We start from the raw sequence: 26656 nt of genomic DNA, 5'->3' as shown, positions 1-26656 counted from the left end.
AGCTGTTGGGTTATAGCCCTGATAATCCAATATTTTCACCTCTGAACATTGCTACGTTACCTGACACATGAGCTCTTTGGGGGGATATTTTTAGACTCAAACCATAATGAATATTTGATAAAAAATTAAAACACCAAAGAAATTTATTTGGTAACAAGTTTCTCAAGGTCATACCCACTAGAGGTAGGCAGTGTCAAGTAAACCAAAAGCTCGGTGTGTTTTCTGTGCATCTGTAACTGCCCCTCACCACCCAAATCACCAAGTAGTTCCTGCCCTGAATGACACTAAGCTTGAATCAGGAGCATATGCATCCAAATGAGTTTCCTTCCTGAGTTTATGGCGGTGAGTAGCAAGGGTTTGTAGATAAAAAAGGGGTCTATGTAAAAATGTATCTAACTTTATCAGAGCTTGATAGTGAAAGTTTGTGATCCTCTTGGGTCATTTCAGCCCTATTTTGTATTTTATTTAGAGACAGGGCCTCACTGAGTTGCTTAGTGCCTTGCTTTAGCTGAGGCTGGCTTTGAACTCATGATTCTCCTGCCTCATCCTCCAGAGCTTCTGGGATTACAGGTGCCTGGCAGATTCAGAGGAGGCCTGAGGAGAAGTGGAACATCATGGCAGAGGTTATGGAGGAGGGAAGCTGCTCATCTCCTGACAGTCAGGGAGGAGAGGGGAAGGGGAGGGGAGGGAGAAAAGGACCAGGAACAAGATCTACCCTTCCAGGCACACCTCTCAGTGACCTGTGTCCAACTAGGTTCCACCTCCTATAGTTTCTGCCACCTCCCAAAAACACCATCAAATGATTAATCCACCCATGAATTAATCCACTGGTTAGGTCGGAACACATGTGATATAATCAGTTCCCCAAAGTCTCATCTCTGAACGCTGCTGCAGTGGGGAACAGGCTTTCAATACACGATCCTCTGGGGTCATTTCAGATCCAAACCCTAACACATGGCTGTCTATGTCTATGTATATGTCTGTCTGTCTGTTTGTCTCCCTCTCTGTATTTATCGAATATCAAAGTGAGCTCTAATAAGATCTATTCTATGCTTGTATAGTTATATCAAAACGGATCCTACTGTTATGTATAACTAAAAAGAACCAATAAAATAAAAACATAAAACAAGCAAAATGAGATCTGAGACTGCCCAGCCCAGGTGTGTGTATTGCTGTTGCTCAGCAAGTTATCCCCAAACTCAGGGGCTTAAAATAACAGCATTGATAATCTCACAGTTTCTGGTGCAAAACTGCAGGTGTGGCTTGGCCAGGTCTTCCATCAGAGGGTCTCACTCAAGGCTGCTGGTAGAGTTGACCAGACTGTGGCCGTCCTGCCACGTGACGGGGAGGGAGCCCCTTGCAGGGGGGAGCTGGCAGGCTGGAGCGCCTCCCGGGCTGCTGGACCGAGGCTCTGCATCCTTCACGGGCTGTGGGATGGCCACCCTCAGTTCCTGGGCTCCTGGGCCTCTCTTTAAGGCCACTGACTTCCCCCAGAGTGAGCCAGAGAGAACACGTGTGTGCAAGTTGGAAGTGACAGTTTTCTACAGCGGCTTTCAGAAGTGGCATCCCCTGCTTTTCCTGGGTCCTATTTATTAGAAAGACATTTCCAGGTCCCGTGCCCACTAGTGGAGAGGGGACACGTGAGGATGGGAGGATCCGGAAGGGGACTGCAGGAAGCCAATGTAGAGGGTGTTGGCCACACTCAGGGACTTGCAGAAATCAAACCTCTCAAGACCTTTTACCTAACTGTGAGACCCCCACCCTCATGGAAGGAATAGGAGAGTCCATTCTGCCAATTACAGGGTCACACAAAAGACTCCCTTTAGGATTTTGCATTTTTTTTAAACAGAGTTATCAATTTTCCTCTACATATTTTGAGAATAAGCACCTAGGCACACACAAATTGAGAACCGTTATATCTTTCAACTGTTCTATAGTTTTAGTAGATCTCAATCTGCTGCTTTAAGGAATAATTCTCTTTCCTAACATACTTTTTTAATAGGCATTTTGATTTTAGCATAGCTATGTTAGTTTTTGTTTGGTTGAGACTTTCACAGTGTATATTTTCTACCTTTCACTTTTAATTTTTCAGCTTTAGGTGCAGTAATTGTAAATAAACAGCATATAGGTATGTCTAGATTTTCATATGTTAAATGTAACCTGAAAAATATTTGCCTTTTCACTCAAGAATTTGGTCTATTTTTATTTAGTGTGCCTGTAAATATTTTGAGCTACATTCTACCATATCGACAATGTGTTTGTTATTTGTGCAACCAGTTTATGTTCCTTTTCTCACACCTTTGAAACTTATTCTGAGTCAGTTAAGTAGTTTCCATATTCTTCCTATGTTAGAGGAAAAATTCACACTCACACACGACAAACTCTTTGCAAAGTTTTGAGATATGATTGCTGTAAAATTAACCATCTTAAGCATACAGTGCAGTGTCTTTCAGTACATCCACCAGGTCATGTGAACCTTACCTGCACAATTCCCGAACATTTCATTGTCCCCAGATAAAAGCCTGTCCTTGATGGCCCTCAGTCCCTCTCCCAGTCCCAGGCAACCCTTGTTTTCATGGATTTGCCGATTTTGGATATTTCATACAAATAGACTCATCCAATATGCGGCCTTATGTTTCAAGGTTCAGCCATGTTGTGGCATGGATCAGGCCTCCATTTCTTTCTATGGACAGATGACGTTCCATTGGGCATATCCATTCATTGTTTATCCATTCGTCAGCCAATGGCAAGTTGGGCTGTTTCCACTTTGGAGTTGCCGTGCACATTTATGTACAAATATTTGAGCGCTTGTTTTCTATGCTCTTGGATATTTAAATATGAGTCAAATTGCAGGATTATAAGGTATATAAGGTAACCCTGTGTTTACTCTTGGGGAGAACAGCCAAACTGCTTTCTACTGTGGCCACACCTATTTACATTCCTCCCAGCAGTGGAGGAGGATTGCATTTTCCACATACTCAGGGACACTTGTTACTTCTTATAGCCACCCCATTGGTATAAAGTGGTAAGTTGAGATTTTGATTTTTGTTTTCCTAATGACAGTGAATTTTTTTTTTTTTTGTACTATGGATTGAGCCCAGGGGTGCTTAACCATGGAGCCACATCCCCAGCCTCTTAAAATATTTTATTTAGAGACAGGGTCTCTCTGAGTTGCTTAGTGCCTCACTTTTGCTGAGGCTGTCTTTGAACTTGAGATCCTCCTGTCTCAGCCTCCTGAGCTGCTGGGATTACATGTGTATGCTGCCACACCTGGTCAAAAAAGTAATTTTTAAGCCAAAGTTAGAATCATCCAGTGTCATTGCACCAAAGCAGACATCTGTCTGTTCATTCAGAGACATCATCAGGATGTTTCCTAGAGGATATAGAGAGGTCCCCTGGGGTTAGGGTCAGAGTCCACTTTTCCCCTATTGCTAAGCAGTGGGGGGATTAGTTATATATGTGTGTGTGTGTCGGGGGGGGGTGGGGTGGGCTGCTCCACCACTGAGCTACACCCCCAGCCCTTTTTAATTTTTTGAGGTTGATCTCACTAAATTGCTGAGGCTGGCCTCAAACTTGCAATCCTCCTGCCCCAGCCTCCCAAGTGTCTGGGGTTATAGGTGTGTGGCACTGTGCCTGGCTGTGGTTAATTTCTAAATGCTAGTTAGTGTTGGGAAGGCTTGTTGGACTTGCCCAGTTCCTCCAGATGTGGAAATAGCTTGCTGAACATTACAGTTCTCTAGTGTGTCCAACTTCCACTTGTAAACAGTCCTGAATCCTGAGCCACCTAAAACCTCAGATCACCCACCCTGCCCCACAGCACCACCAGTTCTGCCCCTGTAGAACTGTAGGCCCACGGAGTGCCAGGATGGGCTGCCCTTCCTCTTCAGGGCACAGACAAGGGGAGCTGCTTGCCCTGGGTCAAGGTCCCAGGATGCCGGGATCCCAGACCAGAGGCTGTGTATGATTTGATCGGTCTTGTGTGGCCAGGGTGTCCTGAGTTTTTAAAGCTCTCCCAGTGATTCTAATGTGCAACGCAGATCCACAAGCCCTGCTCCCATGAGCATGGTCCCTTTTATTTTGATCTGATTTTGGTGGGCGAGTATGAAGAGCACATTTTTCCCGGGTTCGGATCACCAACAGGCTGTGTGATGATGGGAAAGTTGCCTGACCCCTCTGGGCCTCAGTTTTCTCACAAGTTACATGGGTGCTTTCCATGTCCACTAAGTCCTGGTTGCTCCCCAGGACCTTTGACCCTGCCCTGAGGGCCTCCTTTCTTCTGCAGGGAAGCCTATCCCAGCCTCCACCAGGCATGTTCTGGAGGCTCAGAGATACCTTCCCATCTCTTTGCAGGGGCACACACCTGGGGATAGCGTCAGAAGTCTCAGAAGTTGCCTGTGCTCTGGGACAGAGGGACATGGACAGGGACAAGTTGGTCAAGAAGACACAGGTCAGTATCAGGCCACCCAATAGGTGCAGGGGGTGTGGTCCAGGGGGAGTCGATGGGACTGGCTTCCTGGGGCAGTGACAAACCCAGCCGAGGGAGCAGGGGGTCCGTCCATGGCACTATTTAGTAGGTGAATCGTGCAACACACTCTTCACCTGGGAGAAGCTGTAACATCTGCTCATAAGAGTGCAAGACAGCAGCGTGCAGTGGGTTGGAGCCTCTGATGCTGCCCATCCAGAGGGTATTGGCCAAGCATGCTGGCCTGGCCCTCTGCACACCCCATGGTCATCCGTGACCAAGGGTGGGAGGAGCCACGGAGCGGCCGTAGACAGCCACCCCTTACCTGGACTTCCCTCCCAGGCCTTCCAAACTCTGGTTCTTTTCATTTCTTTAGCTTCTCTGGTCTTGCCAGAGATGTCATAAACTGAGTCAGTTTATCAAGACTTTTTTTGGTACTGGGAATTGAACCCAGGGGTGCTCAACCACTGAGTCACATCCCCATCCCCTCCAGTCCCTCCGGCCCCTGCCTTCTTTAAAAACACAGTCTTGCTAAATTGCTTAGGGCCTAAGTAGCTGAGGCTGGCTCTGAACCTATGATCCTCCTGCCCCAGACTCCTGAGCCACTGGGATTACAGGTGTGCACCACCACACCCAGCTCGAGACTTTTTGAGAGCTCTCATTTTATACATTATATATGAACATACCTCGTGTTCTCTATAAAATGTCGTGTTAGCTTTTCGTCACTATAATGGAGTACTCGAGGGAACTGACTTATAAGGAGAAAAGGTTATTTTGGTTCCAGTTTTGGAAGTTCCAGTACAGAATGGGGTGGACACGTGGCTTTGGATCTCCGGCGGGGCATGCTGGAGGGCCCTGGCAGGGTGGAAACAATTCCCTCTGAGGTCACACCCACAGGGCCCTAAAAACCTCCCATGTAGCCCCATCTTCTGAAAGTCTCACCACTTCCCAATAGCACCACCCTGGGGACCATGTTTTTAACACGTGGACTTTTCTGGGGGGATATTCAGGATCCCCATGATGTGTACTCTCAAAAAATTACATGGGCCAATGCACCAAGTATTTAGAAGAGAGCTGGGCATGTGCTGCCACACTACTGTCACCCTTGTCACAACAGAGGAAGCAAGTCCTGAGTGGCACTAGTGGTCTCCAGACCCTCTGCTTCTTGGGTGGAGGGGACTGAGCAGTCTTTAAACCAGGAGCAGGGAAACACCAGGGAAGAGGACCTAATAGACACAAGAGCATAGTTTGGTTTTGGTGCATATCCCTTTAAGGTTTTAAAAACATAAGATATTGTTGCTGTCTTCAGTATATTATTTTATAAATACTCCATTCTTTTTCTTCCTTCCTTTTTGTACTAGAGATTATACCCAGGAGTGCTTAACCACTGAGCCACGTCCCCAGTCCTTTTTAATTTTTTGAGACAGGTTCTCACTAAGCTGCTTAGGGCTTCACTCAATGGCTGAGGCTGGACTTGAACTTGCAACCCTCCTGCCTCAGCCTCCCAAGTCACTGGGATGGCAGGTGTGTGCCACCAGGAGGGGCTCCGTTCTTTTTCAATAGCTGTGTATTCCATCGGGTGGTCGTTACACACAGCTGTAATCACCCTGTGAGCTGAAAATGCATTTACCACACGTAACCTGAGGCACGCTGCAGGGTGCTGGTGGTTTCCCTGGTGCCTGCTGAGCTGACTGACAGCTGCCACTGCCCAGCCTCACAAGAGTTATTAGATAGACTCAAAAGTCAAAGTACAGTTTCTACTGGCTGTGTATTGTCTTTGCACCATCATGAAGCTGCAAAACCAGAAGTTGAACCATTTCCAGTCAGGAACTGTCTGTAATTACTTAATCAAAACCCTATTGTTGGACACATGGGCTGTTCCTAACTTTTCCCCATTAGGCACGATCCTGAGATGAACGGAACTGCATATAGATCTCTCTTCTCACATTTCCAGTAAGAATTTATTCTTAAGGTGATTTGTATTTAAGGAATTTATTCCTTACAAATGGAATTGCTGGGTCCAGGTTTTCAGTGATCTATTTTGACAGCGACTGTCCAATTCTATAAAATAGTACCGATTTAGACTTCCAATATCAAAGTTTGCATTTCCTTCCACCCTCACCGACTGGGTGTGAATCTCAGAACTTCACCCACGTTGCCAGTGTTCCTCCAAGTGCTTCAGAGAAGGGCGGACAGGGCCTGGACCAGCCACGTCCAGGCTGATGGAGCCAGATTCCTACCCTGAGAATCTACTGGGCTAGTTCCCTAGTGGTCAATTCTAGAAAGCAGACAGAACCAGGGGTCGTTACTGGAATACGGGTTTTGCCACACTGACCTGGCCTAAGCCTGGTCTTATCCCTGACCGATTACCTTTGTGATTTGGGTCAAATGTTAAAAAGGGAAGCTTCCTTCCTCTAAGACAGGAACGAAAATACCTACACTGCAGATGTGGGTACAGAAGAAATAAGTCACAGAGCCAAATCATAGAACTTATGTCTGATATGACATAAATGTATCAGGTTGACAGACCTCAGCAACATATTTTAAGAATATTTTCTTGGATAGAGAAGCAGGCAGTGGTCCCTGGCTGGGGCGGGGGTAGGGCTTTGGAAGGATCTGACTGGCTGTATCCTATTTCCTGCCTGGTGGAGAGTTACACAGGTATATTCATCCCACTAAACTGCACAGACGTTTTAGTACATTTTTCTATTTCACAGAAAAGATCAGAGAAGACATCTCAGGAGAAACCTTGCAAGTGAAGAATCACAGAAACATTTCAAATGTGTTAAGAAATATTAGTTTTATTTAACCAGTTTTCACAGCTGAATATTTATTCTATAAAAACTTTACAGATTGTACAGTTTATATATAGTTCAAACTACTGAACAAAAAGTAGGTCCCACAGATGCAAAAATACTGTACCAATCAATCCAAGTAAAGGCAGATTTACACACTGTACAGTTCTCCGCGTGGTCGGGGCGGGGGTCAGTTCTAAGTATAAACTTCAAAACTGTACAAAAATAAGGTTTTGATTTTATTTCATTCTTCATACATTCAATATGATTGCAAGCCCAGAAGCCTTACTAATAACAGGCGTCTGTCGTCAGGAATCAGTCCCCACTCCTGAAAGGAATGCGCGTCCCCGTCCACACAGGGCACTCTGGGACACTGAACTGTACTCAGGATGTGGTGGAGACATAAAAGCAGAGACCAAGAACATTAAATGTTGAATATAAGGTAGTTCTTTTTTGTTTGGAAAGGAGTTTCTCTATTTAATAGTGTGCCAAAAGAATTTTAACTTATTAAATAAAATATATTCTAAGTGAACCTAAAAATTACACTTTATAAACATAAAAATACTTTTTTTTGGTGTAATTCAATCATATCTGCAGATAGAAAACCAAAAACTGTATATAACAGAGTATTTCTCACCCAGCAACAAGAAGTGCTTATGTAGTTATTTTCCCAAAGGGTCAGAGGAACTATTTAAAACCCACTAAGACTAACTCATAACTTAGATACTCATACTGAGGCTATTCAGTGACTCACTAATACTGTAAAACAAGCTTTCTTGGAGAGAGTGGTTTCTTCATGTTAACTGGGTAAGAACTAGACATAATAAGAAAGAAGAATCAATCGACATCTCAGCATAAATCCTAAGTGCATGTTTATGTCTTTCAGCGGAACTACTTTTCCTTAAAGGTAAGTCTTACTTTTGATTTAGAATTTTCCATCTCTGAGGTATCTGTACCTCTCCCCTTGGAGACGAAGGAACGTCTCAGGTCTTTTTGTATCTCTATTTGGGGGAGGGGGAGATGAGGTTGGCTAATACCCCTTTAGATTCTGTGTTCGAGAAGGAAAATTGTAAAAAAAAAAAAAAAAAAAGAGGAAAATAAACATTATTCCAGACTTTCTATCACCCAAAATGAATACAACACAATTCTCTTTTTATACAGTACTAGCCAAAGGAAACAAAAGTTAGAGCGTCCAAGAGCAGCCTAGTGCTCCCCATTATACTTTTATACTTGTGAGTATATAAGTATAAAATAATGATGTTTGCACAAAGGAGCTTTGTAGTTATTTATTTGAAAGTTACAGTACTTAAAAACTCCTCGATAATAAATAGCCTGGATGTTCCCAGCCCTGCTTCTAACGTGTGCTACAGGTAAACTTGTTTCAGGCTGTGAGGATGGATCGTGGCAACTGGGAGCCGCCGATGTCCTGCTCAGACCAGTTTCAGGGTTGCTGGCTCACGGCCTGCCGATCAAAACTCATCGATTTTCCTCTGTAAGTACTTTAACATGGAGTCCATGCCCTGGGCCGAACCCCAGATTTTCTTCAGCACTTCACACTCCCTCTCGTTGGCCTGCTCCAACTCCATCTTCATGTTACAGCGCACGAGGGCCTTGGACTCTTCCAGCACCTGCAGCGGGCAGCAGGGGGCAAGTTAGCATGCTGACCTCTGCGGGCACTGGCCCTGCGTCCCCACCTGGGGAGACCATCAAACCCGAGCCACTACTTGTTACAAGAGCCAGCAGCCCACCTCCAGGGCCCCCACACACGTCAGGACAGCTGGCCTCTGAACCGGTGGGTTCCACATCTGTGGACTCTTATCAACACGGCACTGAAAATATTTGGAAAAATCAGTGCCTGTATTGAACATGTACAGACCTTTTCTTCTCTCAATAATAAAGGTATAAAACACCTACCAAAGTAGTATTTACAGTGCATTAGGCTTTATAGGAGGCAAATACCAAGGTGTTTTTATATAGGGGACTTGAGCACGCAAGGAGTTTGGTACGGGGAGGCCTGGAACCACTCCTTATGGATGTGGAGGGTGACTCTACTGCACTACTGTCATCGGCAGGTGTGGACCCCTGAACTGGATGTCCACTCCCTTGATACTTTGAGAATACCTGTTGAGCACATTTTCTAAACAAAGTTTAATTTTAATTATGAAGATTGTTCAGATGTCTGGGCAAGTTTAGATGAGAGTTATGGCAGTTAACATTTCATCCTATAATGTGTTAAATGCAATTTGTTAGAAGATTATTATTCAGCACATTTATTAAACAACAACAAAAAAAATAGGCTCACTGAGTGTGGGGGACACTAAGTGTGATTATATGAAGGGGCTTCACCAGCAGGAAAGAACGGTATCAGTGCTGGTTGTGGTAGACATTCAGTGGACACCTTAAATTACTAATTCAAAATGAAGTCTACTCCTTTAATTTGGGGGGATATTCATACGGGGACCAGGTGCACAGGTCTGGGGAGACAGTACCCATTGTGGTCTGTCAGTACTGGGCTGGAAGGTGGCTGTGCTGCGGTGTGGGGGACTCAGGATATACTCAGGATATACAGGTGAAAGAACCAACTGGACGTACCACTGGGTTACACGAGGCCAGTTCCTTGATCCGAACCATGACTTCCTGGGTGAAGGTCCCTGGCCAAAACACCTGGGAGACCAAGCCTTTGCCACAAGCCTCCTGTGCAGTCAGCTTCCGCCCACTGAGCAACATTTCATTTGCCTGAAACAAGAAGCGTTGACGGGGTGTGACACTGGGGAGAAGGCAGCAGGGGAGACCCATCCCCAGAACCCACCACTCAAAATCCAAACTGAGACGGAGATTTAAAAACGCTGGAATCTGCCGTGTCCTCCAGGGGCCACCAAGAATAAACCACGTGCGAGGGCACGAAGAGTGGGGCCTACTGGGAGAGCGGGGTCACCTCAGAGAGTCCCTAAGACCAATTCTGGGGAAGTGAGCCCTAAGTAAGGCTAGGCGAATCAGAACCCAGGACCCGAGCCAGGACTAGGCCAACGGGGTGGCCTCTTCTCCAGACACAGAGCCAATGTTTTGGTGGCAGTGTGCTGGGGGTTGAAGCTTTGAAGGCCACACTGTCACCTGGATATTAAAATGCGAAATGATCCAGGCAGGACCCCAGTGTGTCCCAAATCACTGTGATCTGTTTAAGAGGGCTAACGTGAGACCCACTGGACAAAGCTAACATTTGCTTTTGTTTAAAAAAACCCACATGTATAATTGACACTGATTTTGTCCTGGATCCCAGGTCTCTTTTCAGGTGCCTGGAGACTGTGTGTGGATCGGCTCACACTGTGAGAGGCAAGAAGGGAAGGACGCACCTGACGGGCTTTGGAGTGGCCTAACATGACAACTGCCTGCCCATGGTCATCCTGAGATGACCCCTTCCCCGGTTGGGAAGAAGACCTGACCACGAGCGAAGTCCTCTCAGGAAGGCCTACAGTCACTGAGTGTGTCCCCTGTGGGCCCTGCTTGTCCACTGCAGGTGCAGGCCGTGGGCACAGGCAGTGTGTGGCTGGTGTGTGCCCTTCAGCAGAGGGGCAGAAGAGTCGGGGACGGGCTCCTCACGAGATAGTTTGCCAGGTCCTCAGCTTCTCCCAAAGTGCAGCCTGCTCTACGGCTCAGTCTTGGGACAAAGCTGTGATGTGTGAGGAGTGCTCAGCCCCCGGTGGAGTGAACAGCTCCCTAAGACAGCTTTTCTCAAGGCAGACTCCAGGGCAGCGAGGAAGGAAGCCGGAACGGGGCCCCTGTGGCAGGCTCGGTGATGCGCCCCAGGGTGACTGACTGTTGCTTTCCTGGATTTTGTCTCAGTATACAGTGAAGACAACACCACTCAATCCCTTGGTCAAGGAGGACGATGTTCTCCAACAAGACCCACCTGAACCAGAGCCTGAGCTGGGCCTCCCACACCCAGGACCGCCTGGCCGGGGAGGATTCTCCTCCATCCCTCCCACGGCTGCCTTCCCTGGTCCCCCTTTTCCTGGTTCTCTGGACCTGGGCCCGCCAATCAGAACTGCCCTCCCCTCCTGCAAGCACACTGCCCCGGGGGTCTGTCTTCCTCTGAGCCCAGCTGGCTCTGCACTGCGACGGTGGAAAGTCCTTCCCTAACCCTAGCTTTCTCTAGTCTGGATGGCTGGATGTGCCGGACATCCAAGGGCATTTCTGAATTTACCCCAGAGTATCAACGTTGGGGCTGACCCTGGTGGCCTCACATAGGCAACGGTTCACTTGGTCATTAAAACCACCAAGCAACCATTAAGAAAAAACTAATAGACTCCATCTGAATCAGGGCACCCACTGCCCCCGCCCCCATTTTCACTAGTCATAAAATGGGAGGTTTTAAACTTCTACCCAAATAACAGACTTGCAAAGCTGTGGTCTCTGGGAAATTCACTAGCTGTGGACTGAACACGAGACCCTGGGAGATGACCCACAGAAACAACTCATGTGGTCAGAACTGTCCAAATGTCTACAAGTCACCGTGTGAGACCTGGACCTGAGGAGGAATGCTGGAGGAAGGAGAAACACAGGCCTCGGCCAAAAGGACACGAAGAGGCACAGGGAGAGCTTGGGGGGGGGGTGGCGGAGGGTCTGGGTTTCGACCTACAAGAGCAGCTGTGGCTGGGGTTCTGCCACTTACTCCTGGGGCCGCCGTCTGTAAATGCCCCAGGAGGGCAGCTCTTGTTGGTGAACTCAGGGAAGGACATGGCCATTGACTGGGCACTGCTCCAGCCAAACGCCCCATGAGGACTCAGTGGTCCAAGCTCACAAGTGGGGCCTGTTTGTGGGCCTGGGTCCTTCTTTGTGCTCTCCTCAGCCAAGACTCTGTGTCAGTCACAAAGTGCACAACTTCCCCAAGCATGTAGGCTCCTGGGGGTGGGGTGGAGGGTCACAGGCTGATCTGTGACCTTGCAGAGTGTCTGGAGTATAGTAGGCACCCCGTGAATGTCTCCTGGGGACAAGGAGGTTGACCCATAGAATGGCCTCCTGAGCTAACTGCCATGGTGTGGCTGCACCTGCGGCTAAGCGTCATCTCCCCGGCAGTGGATGGAGGGCTCCTAGCTGGCTCCATGATCACGTGATCCCCTGTGTATCTTCAGTCTTGCCTCAGATACACCCAAAGTTCAAAAAAGTAAGTGCATCATTTCAACAAGAGCAACCCCAATAAGCGCCACCTCAACACCACTTATTTACTTTTTGTAGAGGTTCAAATACTCTGCCTGAAATCTGATGCATTTGCAGGTGTGAAGTGTAGGATCCTCCCTCTTGCTCAGAGCAGTTTCTCTCTGGGCTCTGGAGTCATTCGGGGATGGTATTAACTTTGGTGTGGGGGCTGCTGTGTGTGTTGGAGGAGGCTGACCAGCATCTCCTCAGTTGGGACAACCAAGACAACATTTCCAGACAGACATTGCCCCATGCCCTGGGGTGAGCAAAGTTGCCCCAGGTACATTCTAGGGGAACCAAATGTATCTATTTGTGAAGACCTGTCCAGTGGGGAAGACAACTGACCCAGATTTGTATATGATTTGGCCAAATCCAAGCCATCTACAAATCCTGCCAAGCAGTGAATACCAAGACCCCCATCGCCAAGCAGCACGTGGCCCAAGGGCTCCACTTCCAAAATGCCTTTGCCCAAAAGGTGCCTGATGTCCAAGTTTGCCTGTTTCCCCCAGATCTGCCCTTCCCGTGCACCTACACCTCACAAATATTCTCAGGTCCTACAACAGGAGAGAACAGAATCCTCAGACTTCAATCTCTATAGAGAAACCCAAAATGAGCTTATTCGCATGATGTTATTGTTGATAAGGATTCTCTACACCAGGATTATTATGAAACCACCTACCCACAGTGAGAACTCACTCAAAGAAATTGTAGTGATGACTTGAACCTGGAACCAGGCAGCGGCAGATAGGTGCAGCCTGGTGATGCGGACAAGACGGACAACACAGATGACCGGAGCTTTCATGTGGGAAGCATGGAGCACTCCCTGGGGTGGACAAAAATACGCCCCCAGCCCGGGAAATGCTGGCTGCCCAGCTGCTGGGAGAAGGTCAGCAGGCAACTGAGAGCTTCCAGCTGGCCTTACCCATGGACTGGCCCTTCCTGGGGCTGCTACTGTAGCCAAGTGTGGCGTAACCATGAGGCCATGTAGGCTCCAGAGCTTCGGGGGCTGGACAAGGCTTTGCCAGGGCTGCACCCCAGCTTTGCCCTCTGCCCAACCCTGCTTCCTCCTGCCCTTCCACCGACGATGACACCAAACTCACCAAATCCCACTTGCAAACTCCACCTCAGCTTCCAGAGAAGTGAACTTGTGGCAGGTGGGAATAGAATGAACGCGGGGGGAGGGACTCAGGGGCTGGATGGCTTCCTGTTGGCTGGCAAGGAGGCCCGCTGCTGGGCAGGCAGAGTACCAATGGTGCCCGCACAGGGGCCTTCAACGTGTTCCCGCCTAAGGTAGGTCTGTTAGGGAACCACAGAACGTGGCATGGGACCTCTGGGTGGATGCCTCCAAGCCCTGAACTTCAGACTCCTCTGACCCTATGTGTCCACAGAATGGTCCAACTGTCCCCACTAACAGCACGCTGCCCTGCTTGAAGGCAATGTGGGTTCACTCTCAAGACAATACTGAGACCTGTCCCATCCTCCACAAACTGAGACCCCTAAGACCTGTCCCATCTTCGCTCAGGTGTCAGGCCTGTAACTTGTCTCCTCCCTGACAGTAATCGTAGAGCCAGCCACAAGGTACCGGTGGGGGCAGTGGAAGACTTGTGGGTCTCATTCTAGGGGCATATGGCCCAGGGCCTGACAGGAAGGATCAATGGTGTGACCTCACTCCTGGATAGTGCTGAGAGTGGGGACTCACTCAGAGCAGAGCAGGAGGGCCAGGACAGCTGTGGCTGACAGTGGAGGGGGTGGGATTGGACATCACGTGGAAGAGCCAGGGGCAGGATCACAGGATAGTTCTCAACACCCTGGAGCAAGGTGGTGCTAGTCTCAGAAGGGAAGGATGTGCCTGCTGTGCTGGCTGGGACTTGTTAGAGTGTGTGGCCATGGGGCACCAAACAAACACATGTCAGAAACGTCCACCAGAAGCTGAGTCACACCAGACCCACAGGTGTGAGGCCAGGCAGGGCCAGTGGCAGACGCAGGCTCCCACATTTGCTGCACAGGTGTCCTGCCTTAGCCCATACCTGTGGCCACCGGGGGATTCCCTGTGACTATGCGTAGTCAGTGTGCGGGTATGCAAGCCAAAGGGGAACAGCAACTTGACTGATGCCTTACAGGGCCGTGGACATAAAGAACTGCGATGAGGGGAAATGCTACCAAGTGGGGGGTGCACCTGGAGCAGCAGCAGGAGATCCAGTTAGAACACTGATCCACAGCAGGGGTGGGGGGCCTGGATGGATGGCTGGGCTGTCGTCCTGACTGCAGCCATCCCCGTGAGGACCTGACAGCCCTATGAACTGAGCAAGGGATAGTTTCCACAGCATGGACCCTGAATGCCAAGGTGATTTTAGCTACTGCTGCCTCCAAGTCAGCCTGCACAGCACTGTTCTTAGAAGCGCACCCAGTTGGCACCTGGTGGTGCCAATGGGAATGTCCCACCCCTGCCCCCAGTGTTGCCTGGTAATAGCAGGCCCTCAGGTCTGAGGCTTAGGGAGGGTCTAGTCCACCAGCACAGAGTACCACAGAGCATTATGCCCGAACAGAAGACCCTCCTAGTGGTGAGGGACTTACAGGAGGGGGCTAGGACCACGGGGCCATCTGGCTGAGCCACACACAGCATCTACAGAAGCTGTGGCCTGATGGAGGGTCTGCAGACCAGGGGCAGGCAGAGCACCAAGGTGGCAGTGTGTTCCCTGGGCACAGGACTATTTTCTGACTCGTGGTGCATACAGCACACCCAACACCTGCTACAAGTTGTGTCCCCAGCTGGAAGGATGCATGGCCTGGGGCAAAGGTGAAACAGGACACTCTAGGTCCTGCCCTGCCCAGTGGTACCACTCTGGCTTGAGCAATGCAAGGTGACCAGGCCTGGGCCCGTTAGTAATGACACCAGCAGAATGTGGTGAGGGCACATCTAGCTGAAAAGCAGGATGGCCAAGGCCCGAGTGGCAGCGGGCTGCTGCTTGTTCTAAGGAGGAGATTCCTCCTCCTCACGGGGTTTTTTTAAGGGGGTGGGGTGGGGTGGGGGAGTATTCTACTTTTGGAACACATTTAGGCTTATGGAAACATTATCAAAACGTGTAGGAGTTCCCATTAGCTGGCCCAGGCCTCCCTACATTAACAGGTACCTACCTGTTAGGAGGAGCAAACCCTGGGCGTCACCACTGACATCACACGACTCACCTGCACCACTCTGGCCAGTTTCCCCACTCAAACCCTTTTTCTGACCTGGGATCCCAGGACTGCTTTGAGCTGTCCCATCCCCTGTCCTCCTGGGTGCAATGGTCCACGAGCCTCAGTGTCTCCATGCCGCTGAGACTTCTCAGGAGCACTGCTCAGTACTGCAGACTGCCCCACGGCCCGGGTCTGTCGGGTTTTCCTGGTGACTAGACTGAGCAGTGCACTTTGGCAGGAGTGCTGTGATGGAAGCTGTGCCATCGCAGGTGTCACGCCTGGTGCACTGAGGTCCACAGGCCTGGCTGGTGGATTCTGACCACGAGTCTCTCCTCTGAAAAGCTCTTTTTCTCACAGCCCATAACGAGAGGGTGCAAATGTCCTCTTCCTCCCTCAGGCTCCCATTCCCTCAGTTTGATAGTCTTGGACAGCTATTACCGCCTGACCTCGTCCTCTAGGACTGCCCTGGGAAGAGGGGGATCCCGGCAGCAGTGGGCTGGACTGTGTTGGATGGAGATGTGCCACGTGACCCCGCAAGGGAGGTCTTGCCTCCGTTGTGGGTGATGCCACCAGCCGGCAGCCATTGGCCTCTGTGGGGACTCCCTCAGCTGCAGAGCCACCCTGTCCAGACCACATGGGCTCCAGAGCCCCCGGGTATGGCAGAGCTGCAGTCTCATGTCCTCCCTGTCTCTCAACAGGTGCCCACTGGTCGCCTCCAACTTGTCAACTTCTGGGGAAGCACACCAGTGGCACTGCCCCTTGCCCTAATTCAAGGACCAAGGAAGGAGGTACGTGTGTCACTGTGTTTCTGCGCAAGGAATCAAAACCTACCAAACACATGCTATGGTGGGTTTGTTCACACAGTTAAAAAAATCAAACTAAAATCACGTGGGAAACCCCCTCTTTTATCCTTTGCAACTATGCTCCCCCATTGCTTTCCTGACAAGTGCAAGGTTTATGGGTTATTAGGTAAAGAATTTTTCAGTTGTAAACTCTGTTGTCTGGCTTACACCTAGGGAATTATCAGTGTTGGTTATGCAAAGTTGAAGGCTTCTGTATGAATGGGGTCCTTCTCTAGAGAAGGATGCAAAATAGTATCATAATGTCCCATGAACCAAAATCTCCATTACAAGTGTATTTGATGGATAGTTCCCACAGAATGACACACTGTATTTTGAGAAAAACAACAACCACACTAAATTTCTTCAGGACATTTTCTAGAATGATCTTTTTTTTTTTTTTTAAAGGTACTCACAGATGCTCCTCCCATAATCTTGGGAAACATAACGGTAGAACAGCCATCTGGACTCTGTCCGAAGGTAGTATAGGGTGTTTGAAACCAAGCCTTTTCGTTAGCCCAAACCACATCACAAAGAGGCAATATGGATGCTCCTAGTCCAATGGCAGGGCCATTTACTGCTACAATAATAGGCTTCTTAAACTGAATGAAAGTATTCACGAAGTTTCTAAAATGAAAAATAAATGGGGAATTACTCAAAACATTGCATATTTGAGCAGATGAAAAAAAATCTATTATGGAACTCAGTTTTTACCAAGATGTAAACTCTGTGGAAATCATTATAAGCTGAAATTTGTTGAAGGCCCTCTCCCAGAAGTTTCGAACTTCGGATTTATTTACTGAGTGTCGTAAAGGCTTAACAAGAGCCAGGACACAACCCAGGGGGCAGCTCCTTAGTCATCTGGGAACAACAGATTCATCCTGAACTTGGACTGAACTAGACTGAGTGAGTGACCTGGGGTGTGTGGAAGCAGGATGGCTCAGACACCAGACCAGAAAACAAGAACCGCAGGTCCAGCAGGCACACGGCCACACCCCCTGCTGACCCTTTAGCAGACTCCACTTGGCAGCAACTCAAGGAGAGCAAGACCAGGAGTGGGATGGCCGCCGCAGAGCAGGCAGATTTTATTAAAGAGTCAACACTGCTTTAGGATCTGGATGGAAAAGTAAGCTGCTTTTCAATTTGGGGAGATGGTGTCAGACCATATTGGGAATGAGCACGTTCCTCCCAATCCCAGAGGCTACGCTGAGAAGTTGTTTCTTATTATGACTTAACACAGTGGAGAAAAGGGTAAACATACACCAAAATGAATTCAAGATAATCCCTTTAAGGCAGTTCAAGGTCTAGATTGGAAATGCACAATAAAGAGAGCTTTCACACTGGATGGATTCTAAACCTGAACCCTTGTTAGAACTGAAAATAGCCATCTGATGCGCTCTATAATTCAGCAATTTAAAAAGCTTGAAGCAATCTGTTCAGATTTCTGAAAATCATACTCAGCATGCATGAACAGCTCCCACCCCCAATACTGGCAGGATGAGTGGTGTTTTTCTGGAGGGGGCAGGATGGGGAGGCAAGGAGGGTGGGCATGTATAGGAGTACGTGTGGAGACCAAGGCAAGGAGGGGTTACAGAGCCAAGGAGCTTGTTAAGCTCTAGTCACTGCAAGACCCCCAAGGTCTGTGGGATCTTTGCATTGAGCAAGAATCCATTCATTCAAATGAATGAGCTTGCTAAGACTTGCTAAGTGAGAAGACCTGAGGCATTGTCACCAAGATCACATGGGGTCTACTGATACAGAGAGGGTCAGGAAACCTCTTAGCCAGGCTCTTGAAATTAGCCTGGAGAGTCTAGGAGAAGCTACTTCAGTTGTGCTGCTGTTTGAGGCTTTGAGATGGAAAGACATTTCTACCCTCAGTTACTGGTGCCCCTTGGAAAGAGCTGCTGACTTGCCCCCATGATATGGAGCAGATGCTCCCAAAATATGTCTCCTTCAATGCCTGGAGTAGCTCCACATACAGGCTCAGGTGGAGTATAACATGCCCCAGTGCTGACATCTGGGAACCACCAGGGTTGGCAGTGACATGAAAAGGACCATAAAACCAGGGTAATAATAAAATGATTCTGTAGAGAAACGGTAAGAGGAACTAATTACTTCAAAAACCCGGCTTCTAAGGAGATGAAGAAAAATCAGAACTGGGATTTTAGCAACCTGCTGAATTTTTTGCAACTGAAATTTTATTTTGATTTTTGCCTGCAATAACAAATTCAACTGAAACCGAAAGCTCTTTTTAGGAGGGGACTGAATTCACCAGCACACTCTAGAGCAAAGATTTTCTCTTCTCGGAGGAAACTGGCCATTTTGTATGTGAGCTCCACAATACCAGAAAAAAACATGGTCTGCCCAGAAAATTGTGTTGTCAACAAAATCCTTGTAGAAATGCTGTGTCTAACAGAAACTTCTCAGGGCCACTGAGAACTCAGCCTTGTGACTACAACTCTCCAGGGGTAGGGAGTGGGGACAGCCCTCAGGCCTGGACAGGACCTCAGCAGCCTGCATCAAAGGAGACCAACGCTTGTGCTGGGTGTAAAGCAAGTATATTCAAAACTAAAAACAAAACACACAAGTGTGTGAAATGCAACATTTAACTGAGTTAAAGGCTATGCTGGGGAAGGCAAGGAAGGAAAAGAGATGCCATAACATTAGTTTTAAAGATTTATAATTAAGTACATTTACCAATGTATAAACATCAAAAAGCTAGATATTCACCTAAGGTAAGAGACCAGGAATTGTTTGGGGAAAAGAGGCCAAGAGGGTTTCAATGGCTAGTCCCTGCCATTTCTCAGCTGAGCTATTCATAAAATTCCTGAAACTGGAAGGACTGAATGGGGAAGAGGTCAAGATCGGGTGCTTTGCCCCTCCTTTGTTCCCTCTCCTGTCCTCTAATCTGGGGACAGAGCCCCTCCCCTTGGGCTCCCTCCTTGGTGGGGCAAGACACCTAGCTCCTCGAGAGAGGAAGCTGCTTCCTTACCCACCACCTGAAAGGAAGCTACTGTTCCTGCAGACTTCAAAAGCCTAATGACATAAATGGATTCCTGGTCATTCTGTGTTTATCACTAAAGAGCTGGACACTTTATGACAATGAATCTGCAAACTGGTTATCACCAACAATTCCAATAATGGAATTAGCTACCTGGCAAGCTAATGTTTAGTCCAATCTTCTTCTTTTGGCATTGCTATGATGAGGTCCTTTCAAAGTTTTAAGAAATTTGAGATAAGACACATAGAAACAACAACAATATATATATTATACACACACACACACACATACATATACACACATATACGTATGTATATATACAGAGTAAGCCAATTTTGCACATATAAAAATTAATTTAAATGCAAATGAGCAAGAGAAAGGTTAAGTGAATGTGGTGTAACTAATTGTTTTTCTGATCCTGCCAGAGTATATTAAGAAAAATTGGCATGGTCAAAAATGTATTCACTTAGAGTAAAACCAAGCAGGTTTCCTGGAAGTAGGATTTGGCTCTTTTGCAGAACACCAATTCAGTTTTGTGGGGAGCAAGGAGAGCAGAACGGAGTGGGGGCGGTTGGGAGCAGAAATGGGAGTGGGGGCTCATGAAATTAAACACTGAAAGTCATCTAGAAGTCCAAGAAACGAGATCTCTAAACCTGTCTGGACCTGTCTTTTCTTTGTTGTACTAGTCCCAATGTCACAAGCTGTGGCCTCTGCCAAGGGCAATGCCACAGCGGAGGGAGCAGTAGGCTGAATGGCAGAGACTCAGTGGCACTCAGGGCAGCACCACATGGGAGAGCGTCCCTGTGGCTCCAAAGGCACTGGAGGACAAACCTCATTTTCTCACTGCAGCAGAGCCACCCAAAAGCACAGTACTAAGGGTGAATTCAGTGTGATCTCGCAGAAAATAGTCATCATGGGAGGCATAAGGAGTCTTTAATTCATGCAATTTACCCTGGCGGGGTGTGCTGGTAGTGAGGGTTAGCTGCAAGTAGTCACAGAGGTTCTGGGGCTCTGTCGCGAGAATCGTGCATATCAATCAAGAAGTTTAATTCAAATTAAATAATCTAGTACTATACCATAAATCTGAAATTATTTAGGAGAACAGAAATAATACTTACATTATAAATTTCAAGCTATTTCTGAAAACAAACAAAAAACTATCACGATAGCCTGAAGATGGCAAAGTACAAAAGATTAAGGAACAAATAACCTCCTGAATGCAGGTGTATACATAGATTGGTCAGAAAATTATGAACTATATCATGAAAGGCCAAGATATACCCCATAACTAGGAGGCCTGGGGTTCCAGGAATCTCTGGTGGGCTGAGTGGGTAGTGCCCATGAAAAGCCCCTTGGGGATCTGTTACAGAGAGATACCCAGACCCACAAAAACTGAATGGTTTAGGGGACCAGAAAGCCCAGTGCCACAAAGGAGTGCTCGGAGCCTCAGCCTGTCAAAGCTCAGTAATTATCAAAATCTTAGCTTCAACTCTGTGAGTATCTGGGGCTTTGGAAGAGATCCAATCCACTTTATTGCCCTTCTGCAAGTCTGCATCTCTTATCCTTTTTATCCTTTTATAAATTAAAAAGGCAAAACCCCTTAGGGGGTCACGTAGGGATATATCCTTTTAGGCTAGAGATACGAGCCTCCCTGGTTAGTGACTGGTCTCATTCATTTCATATAATTCACCTCTGAAAAATTAGATACTTTCAATTACACACATTGCTTAGTATTATAAATGAGAGGATGTGCTTACAGCGGAATTGGTGATTCTAGGGGGAGCTTTTCGTACTGTTATGATACAGTAGTGGAAAATCCAACAGAGGAAGTGGAAATAGCTCAAAGTCCTACAGTTAGAAAGGAGAAAAGTGAGCTGCAAAAAGCAGCACATGGTGTAATCCATTTATTTAACAGAACTACAACAAATCTGCATTACGTGTGTGTATATAAAACATACAATTAAAAATGCTGAAGTCAAGAAAACGACTGTACACCATGGTAACTATAGTTAACAACACTGTACTGTATGCCTGAAAACTGCAAGAAAGTAGATTTCATGCTCTCACCACAAAAATGGGTACATGAGACAATGCAGACATATAACAAAACATTATGCTGTAAAAAAGAATGAAATTATGGCATCAGTGACTAAATGGAAATGGAGAATATCATGCTAAGTGAAATTAGCCAAATTCAGAAACTCAAAAGATTGAATGTTTTCTCTCATATGTGGATGCTAAAGTTAAACAATGAAAAGGAAGAGAGAAGGATGATATAAAGGACCAAATATAAATTAGTAGGCAAGCAAAATAAAGTCCTGTGGAGTAGAGGAAGGAGAATTGGAGAGGGGAGGGATGTGGGAGGGAAAAGGGAGAGAAGTTGGGGTCATGAACTTAAATTGATTTCTATGCACGTACGAATTTGTTAGAAGGAACCCAATTACTATGTATAACTATAAAGCTCTAATGAAAAATTCATTAAAAAAAAGCGAACATAAAAAACACCCACTATGCTGTACACCATAAGTATTTGCAATCTTTACTTGTCAATTACAAAAAATAAATCCTACGAAATAAAAAAGAAATTGTTTAGTGGAAGGTTGTGGAAGACATACAAGTGAAGAGTGGGGTGGAGTGAGAAAGGGGAGTCTTCCTCTCTCCTGTGATCCAGGCTCTGTGCAGCTGGAACAAGCCGCAGCGAGCGGGGTCTGCACTAGCAGAGCAGCTCGCCATGCCGCACCGAGGAGCCAGCCTGTCACAAAGCCCACCAAGGGATGGTGGGGTCTGGCAAACTAGTAAGTCATTATCTGGAACCCAGAGAACGACTCTTTATTCACAGGCCGAGGACAACAAATAACGGAAAGCCTGCCGACACATGATCCTGCAGAGTCCTCTGGTCACTGGAGCCTTCCCGGGCACTCTGGGAAGGAGCCAGCCTGGAAACTGGTTACCAGCCCAAGGCCAGCAGGAATTTTTGCCAGGCCCACAGAAGAGGCAGGTGACTCATTCATTCTGCTGCTGTGCCCCCAGAGGCGAGAAGCCTGTCTGGGTTGCTCTCGCAGAGACTGAACACTGAGCACAGAACACCCCAGCCAACATTCACCACACACCATTTCTGCATACCTGATCGCTTCCGCCATTTTAGTGCTTTCTCTCTTCCTGTCGTCTGTGAGACGCCGTATAAAATAAATAAAGTCAAGACCGCAACAGAAGACGCTGCCCACCGCGCTGAGCAGCACCAGCTTGCTGTCGTCCGCAGCGGCCGTGTTCAAAGCACTCTGGACTTCTCTCATTACCTGAAAGTCACCATAAGTTCAAGTGGTAAAGAGCATTTGGGTACAGAATCCCACAGCATTTTATTATCAAATAATCTAGGCAAGGAAGATGCATTCCCAGCCTGATGGAGTTTGTTACACCCACCAAGACTAAATAATTCGCACATTTCTTATTTTCTATAACTGCAGACTGGGATGCTGGGAGTGGAGAATAAATATGACTATGTAAGTAATTAGAAATAGGGCACAGGTATTTAAGACAGGTTATTTGTATCACCTTCCCATTCTGTGGCCACTGCGGCTGTCAGAAGATAAGGCAAGTCACACATGGTACCCAACGGGTATTTCTACAGTTTGGACAGCAGGTGGCATATTCAACCAGTTCAAAGGAACAAGTTCAGTTCTGTTTCTTGGTTGCTCTTTCACATCAGCCTACCAACCTCAACGGTTCGGTGCAGCAGCGCATTAAGTACAAGCACTCAGCACGGGAGGGAATTTCAGAAGGGCAGAAACTCATTTAAAAGGATCTCTCTGAAGCATTTAAAAATAACCAGCGAGGGGACTCTGCAGTCTAAAACTGTACAGAGAGGCCTGGACTGGCTTGTTAAATGACCCTGGCCAGACACACAACTTTCTGTACTCTGGTTTTCTGTTTGGAAACAACTTGCCCAAGCTTCTCACAAGGACAAAACCACCGACCACCAGAAGTAAAACTTTGGTGCAGTACAGAGCGAGCCCCAACACTCTGGTCCTGATACTCTGTGGAATTAGCTTTGACTCCAGCCTCCTAGGTCTTTGGAGGCTGACTTTCTAGGTACTACCAACAATGAACGGGTGGCCGTTGTGTTGGGCTATGCTGAAGAGTATCTGTATGCTAGGATGTCACCCCCTCCCCTGAGCCTGGGACCCAGGGCATTTTAATCTTGTTTGAACAACAAAGAACCTGTTAAGAGTCTGATGACATCTAAGGCAAAGCACACACACAAACACTTCCCTTGTGACTTCGGGGAGGCTGTGTGGGCTCCCGTGTCCCCCATGTCCTGCAGATAAAGAGCTCCTGAGCTCAAAGAGGAGCGAAGACAGGGGTGTAGCTACTATCTCCCTGTTTGCAGCCACGGTTTGCACAGAGCTCACACACCCAAGAGAACTGAGTGGACACTCGGCACAGGCCTACTGTCCCCATGTCACTACAGCCAGAAGTATGAAGAGGAGCAAAGCTGTCAAAGTCACCTCTGCTTCCTACTTCTGGTGGGCATCGTGAGATGGCCCAGAAGGAGGTCAGAGAGAGCACAGAGAAGAGCGTCAACTCAGCAAAGCAGGCCGGGAAAATGGGGGTGTGGAGAAGCATGAAGCACAAATCAGCCCAAGGAGCATCTCACCTCTGGATTGAGTGAGTTATTCTCTGATGATTTTGTGGATAACAAGATGTGGGTGAAGCCATCCTGCTTCCTGACGACAATATCTCTGTATCTGTAGGCACTCTCTGTTTGCCTCACACTGAAACGCAACCGCTTGTCAAAAGGCTGGTCTCTTCTGTCGTCAATAAATTTCCTTTTCCCAGCCGTCACTCCTGTAACAGACGTCTGTATGTTGGTTGTCCCATTGGCTGTTAGCGCGTCCATGAACGGAGAGGAACCTGCCAAGAGCGTGAAATCACAGTGGTCTGTGATGTCCTACCACCAGCTCGCTCCCACTGTCACCTCTGAGCTAGATTACAATGTTCTGCCAGCCCAGGACTGCACAAAAATCAAGACCTTCAGAAAGTTGGCTTTTAAGGTATTTGTTTCCTTCAAACAAGGAAACCACCCACTTACTTATCTGGCCTAAAAGATAAAAGATGGAGAGATACTTACTGAAAGGAAGCTACAAAATTTGAGAATTTTGAAGAACAGAATTGAAAGAGAATGGGTTGCTTGAAGAGTACCTATTCTAGGTTTGAGAAATCTCAAGGAAAAAGGAAACTAATTCAAGAAAACAGAGTTAAGGCCATCTGCCATATAGCCCAAACTCCATTTTCTGAATGTGACTGTACAGACACGTGTACGCAGGCACCTGACTTCCCAGGTCTGGAGGGCAGAGTGATGGCTGCCATTTCTGACCACTTCTACCCCGGGTGCACTGGAAATTAATGATGTCTTCCTTAAAGTGGTACTTTTTAAAGAGCCTTTTAAGTAAATGAAGCCAGCTTCCTTCTCTTCCACCACATAAAGTATTCCACCAATGTTCCCATGTGCCACGGTTTCTCCATCAACAATTAGCCGTAAGATAGTCTCCTGGACTTAACATTTCTTTTTATTTATTTGTTAGGGATGAAACCCAGGGTCTCAGCCATGCTAGCTAGGTACGTGCCCTACCACTAAGCCACATCCCCAATTCCGAACACTCCCCCCCTCTTTTTTTTGCAGTGCTGGGGATTGACCAGGTGCCTGGCACATGCTAGGCAGGCATCCCACTGAGCCACATCCCCAGTTCCTAACACTCTGAATTATAATAAAAGCCAAGGGTTTCAATTAATAGTTTATTGGAGTTACCAAGATGTCAGAGTAAGAATTTAAGTATTAAAACAAATAATTATTCTACTATATATATTAACTCTCCAAATATTATCTAGCATGGTAATGAATGTAAGTCTTTGGGGAAAAAAGGAAAGAGATTATGAAAACTACATCAGATTTTATTAGTAAAATTAGCAATGGTACAAGTTTTCTGAAGAAAAAATTAAAAAACTAAGAATCAGAAATATTCCTTCCACAGTAAAAGAAAGTAAGCTATTGCCACCAAAAGACTAATAAATGGTCATTTTACAGAAGTCAAATAATCTCTCCCATAAAACAACTTGGCTTTCATTCAACTGGTAAAATGATAATATCTACTTTAATCTTTGAAATGAAAAAAATTCAATCCTCTGAAAAATTTAAAGAGGTTATAATACATGTATATGTTTTAAGAATCTAAAAATATAAACATATACGGTTAAAGGCCCCCTCCTGCACCCACTATTGGCCCTGGGCCACTGTGCCCCAGTCAGCCCCTGGGGGTGGCTTCTCAGGTGTCCTTCCAGTGTCCTTGTCTATAGACAAGGAAATATAAATATGTATTTCTCTTCCCTCCCTTTTCAAAACTACAAATGATAGCACACTAGACAGTGTTTTGTTCTATTTTATTCTCTGCATTGAAGTTATTCTTTTCTCAGACTGCACAGTAGTCTACTGTACGGATATATCAGAATTCATTTTTCTAATGCACACTGGGATAAACACTAATATTCAATGATTTTTAAAATATTATAACAATCCTGCAGTGTGCGGCCTTGGCCATGTCATTCCAATGCTGGCAAACCTAGAGGGCAAGCTCAAGTGCTTCTAACTGAAAGAGCACTTGACATGATCTACCTGTCGGACGGGATGCTGCCAGTCCTTCTGAGGAACTTGGGAGAGATCCTTTCTCTTTCTTTTAACCTCTTCTCTTCTGCGAACCCTCCCTGTCTGGGTTTAAAGTGCTCCCCAATCTCTTCTGCCCACAGACCCTCTCTCACCGCTCTCCTGGCACTGTCCTTCCCTCCCACACCTCTGCACCTCACCTGCTCTGCCCCTGCTGTCCCCACCTCTCTCTCTGTCCATTCCTGGACCCACTTCCAATTAAAAGCTAGAGTCAACACAACCAAATAACTTCTGAGTACAGAAAAATGGGTCATGGATGTTCTGAGCCTCTGAGCTGAGCAGGAAAGGGAGAGAACTTGGTTTTATCCAGGGTGGGTCTTCAGGGTCGGAGATGGCTACTGGGGACCGGTGCCCAGAGAGGATGGCGGAACTGACAGGCAGTACTCCAGAGGGAAGAGCTGAGGGCAACTGAGCCTGCTGCCAGCCAGCCGGGGAGAGCCACACCCAGAGCCAGAAGACCACCAGGGCTGAGGG

General features: G+C 47.2%; 1 protein-coding gene across 1 annotated transcript in view; it reads right to left on the bottom strand.

Annotated features, from left to right (window-relative positions):
* Positions 1-7243: 7243 nt before the first annotated feature.
* Positions 7244-26656, bottom strand: part of Cdyl (chromodomain Y like) — a 65447-nt gene continuing 46034 nt past the window's right edge. Inside the window, exons 2-6 of the mRNA XM_015494168.2 lie at positions 24122-24378; positions 22591-22763; positions 16883-17093; positions 9850-9993; positions 7244-8885 (exon numbers count right to left, since the gene is read on the bottom strand). Coding sequence (XP_015349654.2) covers positions 8727-8885; positions 9850-9993; positions 16883-17093; positions 22591-22763; positions 24122-24378 — 944 coding nt within the window. The 3' untranslated portion in view covers positions 7244-8726. The remainder of the gene's footprint in view (positions 8886-9849; positions 9994-16882; positions 17094-22590; positions 22764-24121; positions 24379-26656) is intronic.

Source organism: Marmota marmota, unplaced genomic scaffold (assembly GCF_001458135.2).
Source record: "Marmota marmota marmota unplaced genomic scaffold, marMar, whole genome shotgun sequence".
Classification (NCBI taxonomy): Eukaryota; Metazoa; Chordata; class Mammalia; order Rodentia; family Sciuridae; genus Marmota; species Marmota marmota.
The sequence above is the reverse complement of the archived record's forward strand: the minus strand, read 5'-3'. Positions and strand labels throughout refer to the sequence as shown.